The sequence below is a fragment of the Paroedura picta genome, chromosome 1 (assembly GCF_049243985.1).
Source record: "Paroedura picta isolate Pp20150507F chromosome 1, Ppicta_v3.0, whole genome shotgun sequence".
In the NCBI taxonomy this organism is placed as follows: Eukaryota; Metazoa; Chordata; class Lepidosauria; order Squamata; family Gekkonidae; genus Paroedura; species Paroedura picta.
In genome coordinates this window covers 75,518,589-75,534,014 of record NC_135369.1, presented here as the reverse complement: position 1 = coordinate 75,534,014, position 15,426 = coordinate 75,518,589, and the positions used below count along the sequence as shown (strand labels likewise).

The window sequence follows — 15,426 nt, the reverse complement described above, 5'->3', positions numbered from 1 at the left end:
TTTTATGGATAATCACTTCATGCCTCTGAAGTGACCACTGATTCATGAAAATTAATGATGGATATTTTGTTATTCTCTAAAGAGTTTTGCCATAGAGGTTTTTTCCAACTCTTAGAGTGTTGCACTAGTGACTTCACTTCTAAGAAGTAATTGGAAGTAATTGGAAGTGGCATTGTGCCATTGGTGTGACATCATTCCCCTCTAGCATTCCTGCCCCCTTCCAGTCCTGCCGGTTGCCAGCCGATGACTGTGGCAAATCTGACACTCTGCCATGGAAGCTTTGTGGACGACCTTGGATCAGTCACTCTGTCAGCATAATCTACGTCACAGATAGGAGAATGATGTAAACCAGCTGTCCGCAAGCTTTTGGCCGCTGCGGACCGCTGCAGTGGAGTGGGGGGACAGGGCGGTACAGGGGCCCGCGCACGCGCGGCAGCCTCAGCGCAAACGAGCATGCGTGGACTGCCGTGCACACGCATTTGCGCCTGGAAGGGGCGCAAACGCGCGTGCGCTGCAGTCCGCACATGCGCGTTTGCGCCGCCGCCATGCCAGCGGCCGCGGCTCCCCCTCCCGGCCCCTCCGGGCCGCCAGCAAATCGGCCGCTAAAGCGGCCGATTAGCTTGCGGCTCAGCAAGCTTCTCTTCCCTCCCCTCCCGAAACAAGAAGCTTGCCGGGCCGTGAGCTTTGGCGGCCAATTTGCTCGCGGCCTGGCGAGCTTCTCGCTTCCGGGGGGGGAGGGAAGAAGGAGCCGCGGCCCGGCACCAAGGCCTTTGGGCCGCGGGCCGCGGGTTGGGGACCACTGATGTAAACTGCTTCAGGTCCTCATTGGGGAGAAAGGTACAATTTTAAATGACGCAAACAAATACTAAAGCTGCAGGCCAAAAGAAGCAGATAAAAGAAAGGCTGGTTGTCAAGTGGGAAGGAGAGAAGGAAGGAGCAAAAGGGGACAGTATATAAAGGCTATCAGAGCAATGGGGAAGATTACAAATCAATAATGAATAAACCAAAAAATGTCAAATTAAGAAAGGGACGCATCAAGGGTGTCCGCTGTCTCCGCTATTGTTTATTTTAGTTTTGGAAACCTTATGTGAAGCTATTAGGTTAGATGATAGAATAAAAGGCCCTATAATAAGAAAACACTCTTATAAACTTCGTGGATTTGCTGATGACTTAGTCTTCTTTCTAGAAGACCCCCCTGAGAAAATTTTATCATTGATGGAACAAATTGAGAAGTTTGGGACAGTTGGTTTTTCCCTTCCAAATCTTCAACTTTACCATGAAGCAGCATCATTGACATGGATAAAGGAATGGTGTCTTCTGAAAGATACTAGATTGTTGGAACTAGAAGGTTTTAATAAATGTTTTAGTTGGCACCAATATATCTGGCATGATAAAGATGTTATACATGAAGAGTTTAAGGACCATTGTATAAGAAGAAACTTAATAATAGTCCGGAAGAGATATAAAACAGGATGGAACCTTATACCCCATTATGGCTCTCTCCGGAAGAAATGTCGAGACTTTGGGGATTAAAGGAAACCCCTAATTGGTATACCTATAGGGAATTGATTTATATTGATGGAAAAATTGTTAAATGGAAATCAAGAGAAGACCTTTCAGATTATAGGATAGATTGGTTTTTATATTATCAAATGGCAGAATTGTTTAAAATACATAAAGAGAAGGGTTTCAATATACAAAAATCTAGATTTCAGAAAGAAATATTAGAACAGGATGGTAAAGAAATTTCAAAAATCTACAAGCAGCTGTTGGAATGGAATATGGAAGACAAAAAAGTCAAAGAAGTAATGATTTCTTGGGCTAGGGATTTTGGCAAAACGGTGAGTTTGGACACTTGGGAAAGGTTATGAAAGTTTGATATGCGATTCACCCCTTGTTACTCTATTATAGAGAATATTTATAAAATGATTTACTGTTGGCATCTTACTCCAGTTAAGTTAGCTAAATGGAATAAAAAAATAAAAAAATTTCCAACAAATGTTGGAAATGTAAACAGGAGAGGGGTGACTTTTTTCACATGTGGTGGGAATGTAAGAAAGCAAGACAGTATTGGGAGAATATACTTGTGGAATTAAAAAAATGTTAAAATTTAATTTTGAAAAAAACACAGTTATTTCTATTGAACCTTTTGGAGGGCAGGGTCCACAAAGATCATAGAGTTTTATTTATGTATGCTACTTCTGCAGCCAGAATTGTTTTTGCTTCTAAATGGAAGAGCCCTGATATTCCCTAGACTGAAGAGCGGTTAACAAAACTGGCGGACTACACTGAAGTTGCCAAATTGTCTGCCATCTACAAAGATCCCGATCTTGGAAAATATGCAAAGCAATGGACATTGTTTTGGAATTATATGAAAAAAAAAACTATCCAGACTTTGTGAAGATTTGTAAAATGTAACATAGCAACAGCAGATTCTAAGCATAGTATGTCACAGATTTAGGTTTACTATTTCATTTGTTAGGACTAGGAGAGAAGTCTTGAATGTATATTTGTATTTATTTGTTATTGAATGTTAGATTGATGAATTTATGGATTAGTGATGGGTATGGATATTTTGTTTGATATCACAATAAAATATTTGAATTGGGAAAAAAAGTATTTTAAAATTAATACACTAATTCTGCATTAAATGTATTAAATACTCAGTAACGTAAAACATGATTAATTTTATCCCAAGAACATTTTGCTCTTCTTGTTTGACTGTTTTTTATAGAAGGCAAACCCAAAAAAGGCGTGCAATATCCATCAACTCTTGAATATTCATCTGTCAAAAGCCCCCCAGTAAAAGGAGGCAAGTGGTTAAATTTCTTTTGAAGCTGTTTTTCTTTTATGTCTGTGTTTCCCCTGTATATGATGAAATGTGTCCCAGTTCAGCAAGGCAGTTCTGAGCACATGCATTTTCCTGCCCTGATGGATACAGATACAGTGACATTATGTTGCTCATCAACTGAATTGTCTTTAGATGCAGTTAGAGATAAACAATTCCAATATGAATTAACAGCTGCTATGCAGTTTAGTTGCTCTTATTTGAAGAATTGATAAGACCTCTTAATTGCTTTTCTTCACTACCTGCTGGTCACCCAAAATATTTATTATATACAGTCAGAGGTTTGAGTCAAAATATGGCAGAATTTTAATTGCAAGAAACATCTAGAATTTAACTCCAGAAGCTTAATAATTGTTTTGATGATGATGATTTTATCTGTTTAGTCATGTCCGACCCTTGGTGATTCTATAGGAAAGTTTTCTCCATTCGTCTCTGTCAATGATTGCTTCTTTCAGTTGGTTCATGGTCATCTCGGTATCGGCTTTGATACCGTGTCAAGTCAGCGACAAAATAATTGTTTTAGAATACTGAAAAGGAAGGAGATGAGAAAAGAATTGTGCCTCTGCGGAAACGTTCATCATCATCATCATTCAGTTGCTTGACTTAGTTTTTGTTCAAAAAGTCAACAGTAAACATTAATGAATTAATTTAGTCACATGATCCCAGGACACATGTTGCTCAAGAAAGGAGCAAATAGCCTTAGGGAAAATGGTGCAGGAGGGAAGGCAGGAAGCTATAGAGATGATAAGAATAGATGAAGGGGCAGGGAATGGCTAGCTTAAACAGCCTCACAGCACTTCCAACTGCACGGAGCACCCTAATGTTAATAAATGTGTAGCCCAGAAAGCACATTTGACTATCAGACAGTTTTGGGGATTCCTGACCCAGCCCAGATCTCATTGAGATGCACCTTATCTCCTGCAGACTGGCCTCCAGGATAGTAGCCCACTGGGAACTTTCCTGATCACTTGAAGATCCAGCCAACCTCTAAACAAATAGCTCAGGTCAATGCAGGACTGCCACAAGGTCTACATGGCCTGCGATGTCACAACATCCACCCCACCCCAACCCTGGTTTTCTTTTTAGATGCATAAATAACAGTAGCCATGGAAACAGCCTCTCATGTAAATGCTGGTTCTCACAAACAGTGCCTTTTCCACATGAGATCTGCTGGGCCTCTATCCCCGAGGTCACTCCCATGTGCTTCAAGGTATCTGCACGAGATGCTGCTAACTGCCTGAACTGAGCCAGCTTGGTGTAGTGCTTAAGAGCAGTGGCCTCTAATCCATAGATCTGGATTTGATTCCCTACTCCTCCACATGCAGACTGCTGTGGGACCTTGAGCCAATCACAGTTATATCATAGCTCTCTCAGCCTCAACTACCTCACAGGATGTCTGTTGTGGGGAGAGGAAGGGAGGGTGACTCTTTGAGACTCCTTTGAGTAGTAAAAATCAGGGTACAAAAAACAGCTCTTCTGTTCTTTCATATAACTCTACATGTTCATGATTATGTTAGCCATGCAGTAAAGTCTGACTCTTGATGATCCTATGGCACAACTGCTTCCATGATTTCCAATCTTGCACCACTTCTTTTAATTGTGTAATGGCTAGTATCCATTTTGATCATATCTAACCACCGCGGTCTTTGTTGGCCTGGTTTCCTTTTACCAGTGACCAGTCCTAGCATAATTGTTTTCTCCAATGAGTTGGAACGCATGATATGGCCAAAGTAAGTGAGTCAGAGTTTCGTGATTCTGTCTTCCAGTGATACATCAGGTTTTATGTGCTCTAGTATTTCCTTGTTTGTGACTTTTGTAGGAACTTCACCGCGCAGAGAATATCTGACAACGGCAGCACCATTGCCAGGTACCAAAATAGTCACCTCCTTACCAAAGCCCACTGTCATGACAACTGAATCTGTCAGCACAGTTCCAAAACCAACAGCAGTCCCAACGACCATCCCCACCACAGTCACCACGAAAGCAATGACCATGGCAACCATGAAGCCTCAGCCTGCAATGCACAGAGTCAGAGATATAGGTGAGTAGAATGAATACAGCTCTCTGAAACTCTGAGCACATTAGAAATGGGCTTACGAGACTTTATAGAACACTGCACAGTCATCTTTGGCCACTGTAATATTTTCCATTATTTCATCCTCGGCATTACACATTGCCAACTGAATTTACTGTCCCAGCAGTTTAGAGATGTTCTTGTTTGTTCATAGGTTCCAGCCATGTCCATCCGGCTTACTCCTCAGTGGCAGCTGTAGCATCAAGTAAGTACAGGGACCGGGATAGGGCAGAGTATCATCATACTGAGGCTGTAATCCTACTCATGGTTGCATATTTGAAAGATGATTCATTGGGTTCCTTCCACAAAAAAAGAAAGTGCATTATCTCTGACAAATAGGTCCTTCAAAGAAGGAACCTTGCAGGATTTCTTGAGAAAATCATAGGCTAGTATTTCTCAAAACTTTTTATTGTTCAGAGAAAGGAGTAGCCTGCACAGCATTTTTCCAAATTTGCCAGGCAATGCTATTAACACCCTATTTGCCCTTGGACTGTCTATCCACAGTAATCCATCCAGCAGTCACCTCAGATTAGATTTCTGTAATTTGCTGTACGTGGGCCTACCCTTGTCTTTGACCCATAAACTACAGCTGGTGCAAAATGCAGCTGCTAGGGTCCTCACTGGCACATCATGGAGGGCTCACATCCAGCCTGTGCTGAGGCACCTGCATCGGTTGCCAGTTGTGACCCAGATCATATTCAAGGTTTTGGTACTAACCTTTAAGGCCATCCGCAGCTTGGACCCTACTTATCTGAGGGACTGCTTGTCTCCCTATGCACCCTGCAGGGTTCTTCACTCTGCAGGTGCTAATCTGTTTGTGGTCCCTGACCCTAGAGAAGCATGCCTGACATTGACCTGGGCCAGGGATTTTTCTATCCTGGCCCTGATCTGGTGGAATGAGCTCTCGGAAGAGCTGAGGCCCCTAACAGAGCTTTCTCAGTTTCACAGAGCCTGCAAAACAGAGCTCTTCCACCAGGTCTTTGGTTGAGGCCAGGCTCAGGAACAACTAGAGCCCCTCCTACGGCAAACGTGATGCCATTCTGTGAACCTCTACCCTGTAATGATTGACTGTAGGAGGAGGAATGGGACCTATGCCGCCTCTTGTGTGTTTTATGATATTAGGGACTGTGACTGTTTTACTGGGGGGTTTACTTGGTTTTATGTAACCATGGGCTCTCCATGGTTATGTAACCAACCACTTTCCATGGACTCATGGCAGGATATAAACTGAAATAATAAATAATAAATAAATAAACCCCTGAAACATTTTTCAGGCTTGGAGGAAACCCCAGAAGTGTTGTGATCATGCAAAATATGGCTGGGTATAGCTGTGTACACACCCACTTGGGGCCCCTCTAGGCCCATTATTGGACATTTGGGGGGGGGTGGCAGGTTGACATGACTATATGCTTAACAAATTTAAAAAATATATAATTAATTAACTTCTACCCATTTGGGAAATCCTTCCAGGGCCATAAAAAACCCCTCAGGTTTGAGAAAGCCTGCCATAGGCAGTCAAATATAATCAAGAATCTGGAATAGCTATAGTTAAGTCCTCTGAATATTAGTAAAATGTAAGTGAAATATTGCAAAATACTATTGCTGTTTTAACATATTGTTTTTAGAATAACTGATGTTACTGTTGTGGCCTTTGGCCTTTCTGAAAAATGACATTTTTGAAACAGGTTAGATATTTGTTGGCACATTCCAGACAACATGGCCCAAGCATTTGTCTCCATTGCAAAGGGATCATGATTTTACTAGAATTCAGGCCATTAAGTAGAGTTTCTGGGAAACTATGGCTCTCTCAATGAATATGCCCTGTCTTTTTTATTTTGTTTTTGTGCTGGGGGGGGGGGCTATATGGAATGTGGCACCACAAATTAGGGACATATGCAATAATAATCATGCTTTTTCTGAACGAGAAGGATAATTTTAAGAGCCTGCAAACATGTGCAGTAAAAGGGTGGAGGGGTGGAGGGAGACAGAAGAAGCTCACTGTTTAGCATACAAATACACAATGCATTCTGGGAATTCAACTTACCCAATATCCATTCATCCATTTTATTGAGATTAAAGGAAAAAGCAAATAGAAATGTATTCTTTCCAATGCTTTAGTATCTACGAAGTCTGGAAAGTCATTTTGTTTGTAAAAAATCACTCCGATTCATGTTAAAAAAAATCTTTTCCAGACATAGGAATACTGTCATTGCTTCCTAATGCTGCCAACCACAGTACATCATTTTAAAAAGGCCTCAGTGTGGAACAAACCAAGCTAGTGGTTTAAAAGTAATTTTATATCACCTCAAGTATCTTCAGGGCAGTCCCACACTAAAGCCATTCTCTGACAACCAATCACTGTTGTTTTCACATTAGCTGTACATTAGCTGTATGGAACAGAGGATCCACATTGGTGGATGTTGCACCATTTGAAATAGTTCACCACATGAATTTTCTTTACCAAAAAGTAAGTGGTTGTTTTCTGACACTCCCACTGATTGGCTCATCTGTGGAAGTATGTCAACATTTTTTTTATGCAAGCTGTTTAGGACTATTATTTAATGGCAAGATGTTACTCTCCTCTCATTACTGCACTGCTGTGAAGTAGCCAATCTGCTGATCCGGCATCCAGTTCCTAGAGTCCACCCTCCAAAGTGGCCATATTCTCCAGGGGAACTCTTTTCATGGTCTAGGGATCAGTTGTAACTTGGGGAGATGAAGCTCCGCCTGGAGGTTGGTGCCCCTCAGGGAGGGTGAACTGGAACATGGGGAGAATGCTTTACAGTGCGCCTGAAGCCCCCCAATCTGCATTAAGCCCAATAGTGCAAAAACCATCCAGAGCACAAAAGTCACCTTGAGTTCTTGGAGAAAAGTCTGGTATAAATGTTTCAGATTTCTTTTTCACAACATTCACGCCAAATTACAACAAAAAGACACATTGGAAATTCACAGCGCAAAGCTGCAGATTGTTATGGATATCATCTGGAAATGCTATAATTGAAGCAATTGCGCTACAGCTGACTGCTGTGGGAAACACCTATAGAATTTGTTTGAAGAACCCCATGCTGATATTGTTTAGTGAGGTGCTGAGTGCTCTTGTGGAGCCCCCCAGTTCCTCTTCTACAACAGTGCAAGGCCCAATTATGTAACTCATGGCATGAGTCCCTGTGTCGACTGCCTGTCTGCTTCCCCCTCCTGATACAGCCCACTAAGTCTCCCATCAAGCCATTCAGGAACAGAACAAGGAGCAAAGTGTGTGTGGGAGGGGGGGTCTGCAATGAGAGAGGGGGCAACAAGCCAAAATCCCCACCCCACTTCCATTAACATATATGCTGTACCATTAGAAGAAGTGCATGGTTGGATACAAGCTAGTAATTCATAAATAAGATTTTTTAACTATAAATGTTGACTAATATCCTACATAAGAAAATTAAATCCAGTTTTAAGAATTAGGGCACCAGCTATGACATTGCATTTACATTAAAATGAATGCCTTACAATGGATTTGAAAACTAACTGATATTCTCCGTTCTGATGCCTCCTTCAGGGCAGGTTCAGGCCGTACAAGGGAGGACCCAGAATCAAGGTATGTCCCAGTTTAAACTAATGAAGACAAAGTTAATGTTCTAATTGAAGTTGATGCACTGATCACTAAAATATTTTTTAAAGCCTTCAGAAGCACTTCCAGCTATGCAAGCAACAGAAATATCCCACGTACTAATGCAGGTAAAGCTTTTCTGTTACTTATTTTTCAAAGTTTCTCTGTAATAAATCTGATTTCACGTATCTCTGTAAGGTAAAATTTGCAATGCCATCTGAAACACGTTTCTTTGGAAGTGAGTCCTTCAATTTAGCTCAGTCTTCTTTTCCAGCAGATATGAGCAAGATTGCATACTAAAAGGTATCATTTGTAAAAGAGTCAGCTTGGTGTAGTGGTTAGGAGCCCTGATAAAGCTGTTCTTAGTGAGCAGTGATATCAGGGCTCTCTCAGCCTCACCTACCTCACAGGGTGTCTTTTGTGGGAGAGGAAAGGGAAGGTGATTGTAAGACACTTTGAGACTCTGGTAGAGAAAAGTGGCATATAAGAACCAACTCTTCTTCTTCTTCTTCTTCCAACAATCAACATTCAGGTGGTGGAAAGCACCATCAAGTCACAGCCAATTTATGGCAACCCCACAAGGGTTTTAAGGCAAAAGATGTTGCCATTGCCTGTTTCTGCATAGCAACCTTGGACTCCCTTGGAGGTCTCCCATCCCAGGACCAACCCTACTTAGCTTCTGAGATCTGATAAGGTCAGACAAGCCTGGGCTATTCTGATCAGGGCTTTTAAGCCCTCTTAATTCCCACGGATTTCAGTGGGAGAGATTTCAGCTCCTGATTCACTGTCTCAGTAATGTTAGTGGAGCCAAATCCTATATTGTTTTCCAAACATTTATCTACAGGCTTGGGGCACTGTTAACTTTTAATATTTGAATGTAAACCTCCAAATGATTTAAGTCCTTAGGAAGTCTGAGCAACAATAGTGGTAGTGACAACATTCCAATTGAACTATTCAAAATCTTAAAAGACAATGGAGTAAAAGTGCTACGCTCAATATGCCAGCAAATTTGGAAAACTCAACAATGGCCACAGGATTGGAAAAGGTCAGTTTACATTCCAATCCCAAAGAAGGGCAATGCCAAAGAATGTTCAAACTACCACACCATTGCACTAATTTCTCAAGCTAGTAAAGTTATGCTCAAAATTTTACAAGCTAGGCTCCAGCAATATGTGGACCGAGAACTTCCAGAAGTACAGGCAGGATTTCGAAGAGGCAGAGGAACTGGAGATCAAATTGCCAACATACGCTGGATCATGGAGAAAGCTAGGGAGTTCCAGAAGAACATCTACTTCTGCTTCATTGACTATGCTAAAGCCTTTGAGTGTGTGGAGCACAACAAATTGTGGCAAGTTCTTAAAGAGATGGGAATACCAGAGCATCTTATTTGTCTCTTGAGAAACCTATATGCAAGTCAAGAAGCAAAAGTGAGAACCGGGCATGGAATCACTGATTGGTTCAAAATTGAGAAAGGAGTTCGGCAAGGCTGTATACTGTCTCCATGCCTATTTAACTTGTATGCGGAGCACATCATGAGAAAGGCGTGGTTAGAGGAGTCACAAATTGGGATCAAGATTGCAGGGAGAAATATCAACAACCTCAGATATGCAGATGATACCACTCTAATGGCAGAAAGTGAAGAGGAACTAAAGAGCCTGTTGATGCGGGTGAAGGAGGAGAGTGCAAAAGTTGGCTTGAAACATTAAGAAAATGAAGATCATGGCATCCGGCCCTCTCAATTCCTGGCAAATAGATGGGGAAGAAATGGAGGTAGTGACAGATTTTATTTTCCTGGGCTCCAAGATCACTGCAGATGGGGACTGCAGCAAAGAAATTAAAAGACGCTTGCTCCTGGGGAGGAAAGCTATGGCAAATCTAGACAGCATCCTAAAAAGCAGAGACATCACCCTGCCAACAAACGTTCGTTTAGTCAAGGCTATGGTATTCCCAGTTGCAATGTATGGCTGTGAAAGTTGGACCATAAGGAAGGCCGAGCGTCAAAGAATTGAGGCTTTTGAATTCTGGTGCTGGAGAAGACTCTTGCAAGTCCCTTGGACTGCAAGGTGAACAAACCGGTCAGTCCTAGAGGAGATCAGCCCTGACTGCTCCTTAGAAGGCCAGATCCTGAAGATGAAACTCAAATACTTTGGCCACCTCATGAGAAGGAAGGACTCCCTGGAGTAGAGCCTAATGCTGGGAGCGATCGAGGGCAAAAGAAGAAGGGGACGACAGAGAATGAGGTGGCTGGATGGAGTCACTGAAGCAGTAGGTGCAAACTTAAATGGACTCCAGGGAGTGGTAGAGGACAGGAAGGCCTGGGGGATCATTGTCCATGGGGGCGCGATGGGTCAGACACAACTTCGCACCTAACAACAAATGTAGTTTGAAGTGATATCTATAGTCTATTTACACCATCATTCGAATAAAGTAAATGTTGCAGGCTCGATTGAACAATCTGAACATTGTGAGCTAAGTCCCAGGAATTTTTACAGACTTATCCATGCCATATTGGTGATATTACAAGCAAATGATCATGTGGCAAATGCTCTATGGCAGTGGTCCCCAACCCGCAGGCCGCGGCCCGGCACCGTGCCGCGGCTCCTTCTTCCCTCCCCCCACCGAAGCGAGAAGATCGCCAGGCAGCAAGCAAATCGGTTGCCAAGCTTTAGTGGCCGATTTGCTCGCAGCCCGGAGAGGCATTTGCGCTGGGGCTGCCGCGCGTGCGCGGGCCCCTGGACCGCCCTCTCCGCCCACTACTCTGCAGCGGTCCGCGGCAAGCGAAAGCTTGCGAACCGCTGGTCTATGGTGAAGGGCTTGGCTGTTAAAATCAATTAAAATCAATTGAACTCCCTCTCCCCGCCCCACCCCCCGCAGTAAGAAACTTCCCAGGCCGTAAGCAAATCGGCTGCAAAAGTGGCCGATTAGCTTGCGGCTCGGCAAGCTTCTTTTTGTGTGGGGGGAGAGGGAAGCAGGCACATCGCACAAACACGCATGTGTGGACTTCCTGCGCATGCACAGCATGCACAGCTGCGCAATCTCCCTCCCCGCCACCACTGGTCCGCAGCCTTGGAAAGGTTGCGAACCACTGAAATACGGTATTAAAAAGTGGTAAAAACTAGAAATACATCTAGAACAAGTATACATGATAAATAATTTCTCTTTTCAAACTGTCCTCAGACTACCAACAGAATCCTGCTTCAAGGAATGTCAAATAGACCCAACTGTGAAAGAAAAATAAATGAAACATATTGACGAATCTGGGCATCCAGTTACAATTGAAAATTCATATATGTTATGTTGCTATTTTTACTGGGGTAACATTGCAAGAGGCCAAAAAAGAGAATAGTTCCATACTGGAAATCTGAAAGCACTATAAATTGAAAATACACATCCTTTTCACATTCCCTCTCACTCTCTTCAAATGTAGGGTGTCAGCAAAATTGTAGCTTCAGATTCACGCTGAAATGTAGAACTGACTTCTCTGTGCATCTTTTTGTCAAACCATACAGGTATTCAGCGCCAAGAACCAATTGCTTCATTCCGGAAACCTGCCAGTTCTCCTGCCAATCTAGGTAGGTGTTCATTTCAGCCTCTAGTAAGGTTGCCAGGTCCCCTTTGGCCACTGGTCAAGGATGGGAGACTGGTCAAGGATGGGAAACTCCTGGAAATTTGGGGATGGAGTCTGGGGAGGACAGGCACCTCAGTGGGGTTCAATGCCACCCTCCATTTTCTACAGGGAAACTGATCTCTGTAGTCTGAAGATGGCATTCCTATTTTTCTTAACTGGGGTAATTGGATATTTCTATAACACTTGATGTCTGAGCCAATTTTCCCTTCCATTCCACTGGATGTGTTAATCTGAACAGAAGCATTTGTTTCTATCACTTTACAGTGTCAATGGGCTTAGACGGGAGTAACTGCATTGCAAAACTGCTATTCCAGCCTATGATATTCATAGTGATTGAAAAGAGTTCTGTTGGCAGTATATTGGGGCAGGGGAAGGGGAAAAGATCTCCCACCAAATGACAAGAATAATTCATATAACGCATGATTGGGCTATTTGTGAACAACCTGCACATAGTTTTTCACGCCAGATTTCATCATGATAGTTAACATCAAATGGATTTTTTCCCATCCTTACCATAGTTCCTCTATATATTTATGAAATCCCCATCTCGGCGGTCCTGCCCGGCCTCTGTCCTCCGCTGTCCAGGTGCTGTCCAGACACAGGAACCTCCTGTCCAGACACCATTTCTGGTCCAGTGCTGGATTGGGCCAGCCCCTGGAGCGCTCGCCTCCTTGAGGTCCACGCCCAGCCTCGCCACCAGAAGCTTTCTGGCCGCTGAGGAGGACACAGACCTGGTGAGAGGCCTTCACTGGGGGGGCGCGCCCACCGTCAGGGGCCTTTCCCAGCCTGCTTGGCCCACTAACAGCTCTTGCCCTATTCTGGAGGTGTGCGGCTGGTGCCGGTCACCTTTCCCGGCCTGGAAATGGCTCTCACCGGGTAAGCAAGGTGGTGACAGCCCTTCCCGCCCTGCCAAAGCCCCTCCCAGCCACATGGCCGACATGTCAACAACCCTTTACAGGATGGTGGTGCGCACCTGGCGGCAGAGGCCTTTCCCGGCCTGCTTGGACTGTGAACGGATCTCGCCGCATTGCCCTTCGTGGGCTACAAAAGGCCTTTGCCACTGGCCCACACACCTCAGGAGGTGCCTTTCCCAGCCTGGGGAGGCTTCTTGATGCATCAGCAGCGCACCAGCTGGCGGTGAGAGCCTTTTCTGGTCCGCTCCCCCCCCCAAGGGCTCTTGCCACATTGCCTACGTGCTGAGAGCCCTTCGCTGCCGGCCGCCCCCTCTGCACGTGTCCCGAGCCCATTCCTAGGCCTATTTTTATAATGGGCTTTACTGGTAGTATAATATAAATAGCAATTTTTGTTGAAAACTTACAAAAACAAAAGGCAACAAACCTAACCAACAAGTAGTTAGAATCCAAAAGGTTAGATGACCAGAAATATAAATAATCAAATTACATTAACATTTATTGTGCATAACTTATAAAGTTAAAAACATAGACAAAGCCCATAGACAAATCCTTGAAGTAACGTAATATGCACCATAAAATACTAGACCTGACACATTTCAACCCCAAAGTGAGTCTTCCTCAGAGGTCTAATACTGAACACACATCTGATACAGTAGTGGATGCAAAGAGCAGCCAGTGAGATTTTTTAAAATCCATTTATTTTCTATGAATAACAAGATCATTTACAATGGAACTGATACAAAATATCCATTTATCAAGTGTAAGTCTCCTTCTCCAAAGGTGCTTAGAAGTTCTACTGTGTATTCTTGAGGATGAAATTGAATGGGTTTTGAGTTGACTGCCAAACAACAAAGTCCCAGGCATTGATATCATACCTGCGGAACTGCTGAGATGTGTACCAATCAAAACAAAAATCATACAACAATGCTTAGCATCTGCCATTGAAAGGGAATTGCTAGATGTTCAAGCCAGCTTTTGAAAGGGACATGACACTCATGACCACATAGCAAACCTGCAATGGGTTTTGGAAAAGTCACAGGAGTATCAGAAGGATATCTACATCTGTTTTATTGATTGTGTAGATAGCAAAAAAAATTGTGGAAAGTCCTGTAATATTTGGGGGTCCCATTTGCATTTGATCAAACTGATACACTCACTCTATGCAAATCAAGAAGCCATTTGATGATTTGATGACACTGATAGGTACAAAATAAAGAAAGGAGTCTGCCAAGGTTGTATTCTTTCCTCCCTCCTGTTTAACTTATATGTTAAGATCATTCTGAGAGAGCTTCAACTCAAAGAATCAGATATTGGAGGAAGAACCATGTTGATAACACTACCCTCCTATCAGAAACTAAGGAAGACCTAGAGCAGTTGATTGCAAAAATCAGTGAAGAAAGCAAGAAGTTTGGCCTTTTCTTAAACAGTAAAAAGACAAAAATAATGACCACTGCAAAAAAAAAAAAAAGACAATAGTAATTGATGATGAAGAGATCAAATGTGTTCAATAACACATTTTAAAAGATCACAAATGGATCAGTGGTGGCTACAGTATGCAAATTAAATGTCAAATTGCTCTGTGTTGCTCAGCAGTGATAAGCTTGACCCATGGAAAAGCAAGGATATAAACCCGATTACCAAATGTAGATGTTAGATCTGTCGTATTTCCAAAAGCCACTTATTGCTGTGAAAGTCAGACAATGAAGAAATCGGACAGGAGGAAAGTTGATTTGTTTGATCTCTGGTGCTGGGGAGGCTTCTGTCGATTCCACAGACAGCAAAAGTCACAAACAAAGAAATACTAGAGCGCATAAAGCCTGATACATCACTGGAAGACAAAATCACAAAACTCCAGCTCACTTACTTTGGCCATATCATGCAATCCAACTCAATGGAAAGAACAATTATTCTAGGATTGGTCATTGGTAAAAGGAAGCCAGGCTGGCAAAGAACATGGTGGTTAGACAGGATCAAAATGGACACTGGCCAGAGCATTATTAAACTGAAAAAAGCGGTGCAAGATTGAAAAACGTGGCAACAGTTGAGCCAAAAATTGGACATGATTGAATGGCTAACATCATCATTTGTCTGTTTTAAACTTTTTAACTGTGTAAGTTCTGTGCCATTAATGTTGATATAATTTGATTATTTATATTCGGAGGACACCTAACCTTTTGGGACCTAACCTTCCTAGCCATGCCATATTCAACACAGTTGATGTTTTCATCTTATTGAACTTATGTGTAGTTAGTTCAGAATACACACTTGGAATGTTTGCATTAAAACATCCTGTCTGCTTCCAGGAACATTATATTTTCCCGTCACTGGTGTACTTTCCATTCAGAATTTGTTTCATAACCTGGT

The 15,426-nt window shown here is 42.9% G+C and overlaps 1 protein-coding gene across 4 annotated transcripts in view; it reads left to right on the top strand.

The window, feature by feature from the left end:
- The window catches only part of VIT (vitrin), a 77,405-nt gene that overhangs the window by 44,248 nt on the left and 17,731 nt on the right, over nt 1-15,426 (top strand). For all 4 annotated transcript variants that reach the window (XM_077343928.1, XM_077343901.1, XM_077343920.1 and 1 more), the window contains exons 6-11: nt 2,735-2,812; nt 4,668-4,889; nt 5,077-5,127; nt 8,470-8,508; nt 8,592-8,648; nt 12,030-12,092. In XM_077343928.1, coding sequence (XP_077200043.1) covers nt 2,735-2,812; nt 4,668-4,889; nt 5,077-5,127; nt 8,470-8,508; nt 8,592-8,648; nt 12,030-12,092 — 510 coding nt within the window. The remainder of the gene's footprint in view (nt 1-2,734; nt 2,813-4,667; nt 4,890-5,076; nt 5,128-8,469; nt 8,509-8,591; nt 8,649-12,029; nt 12,093-15,426) is intronic.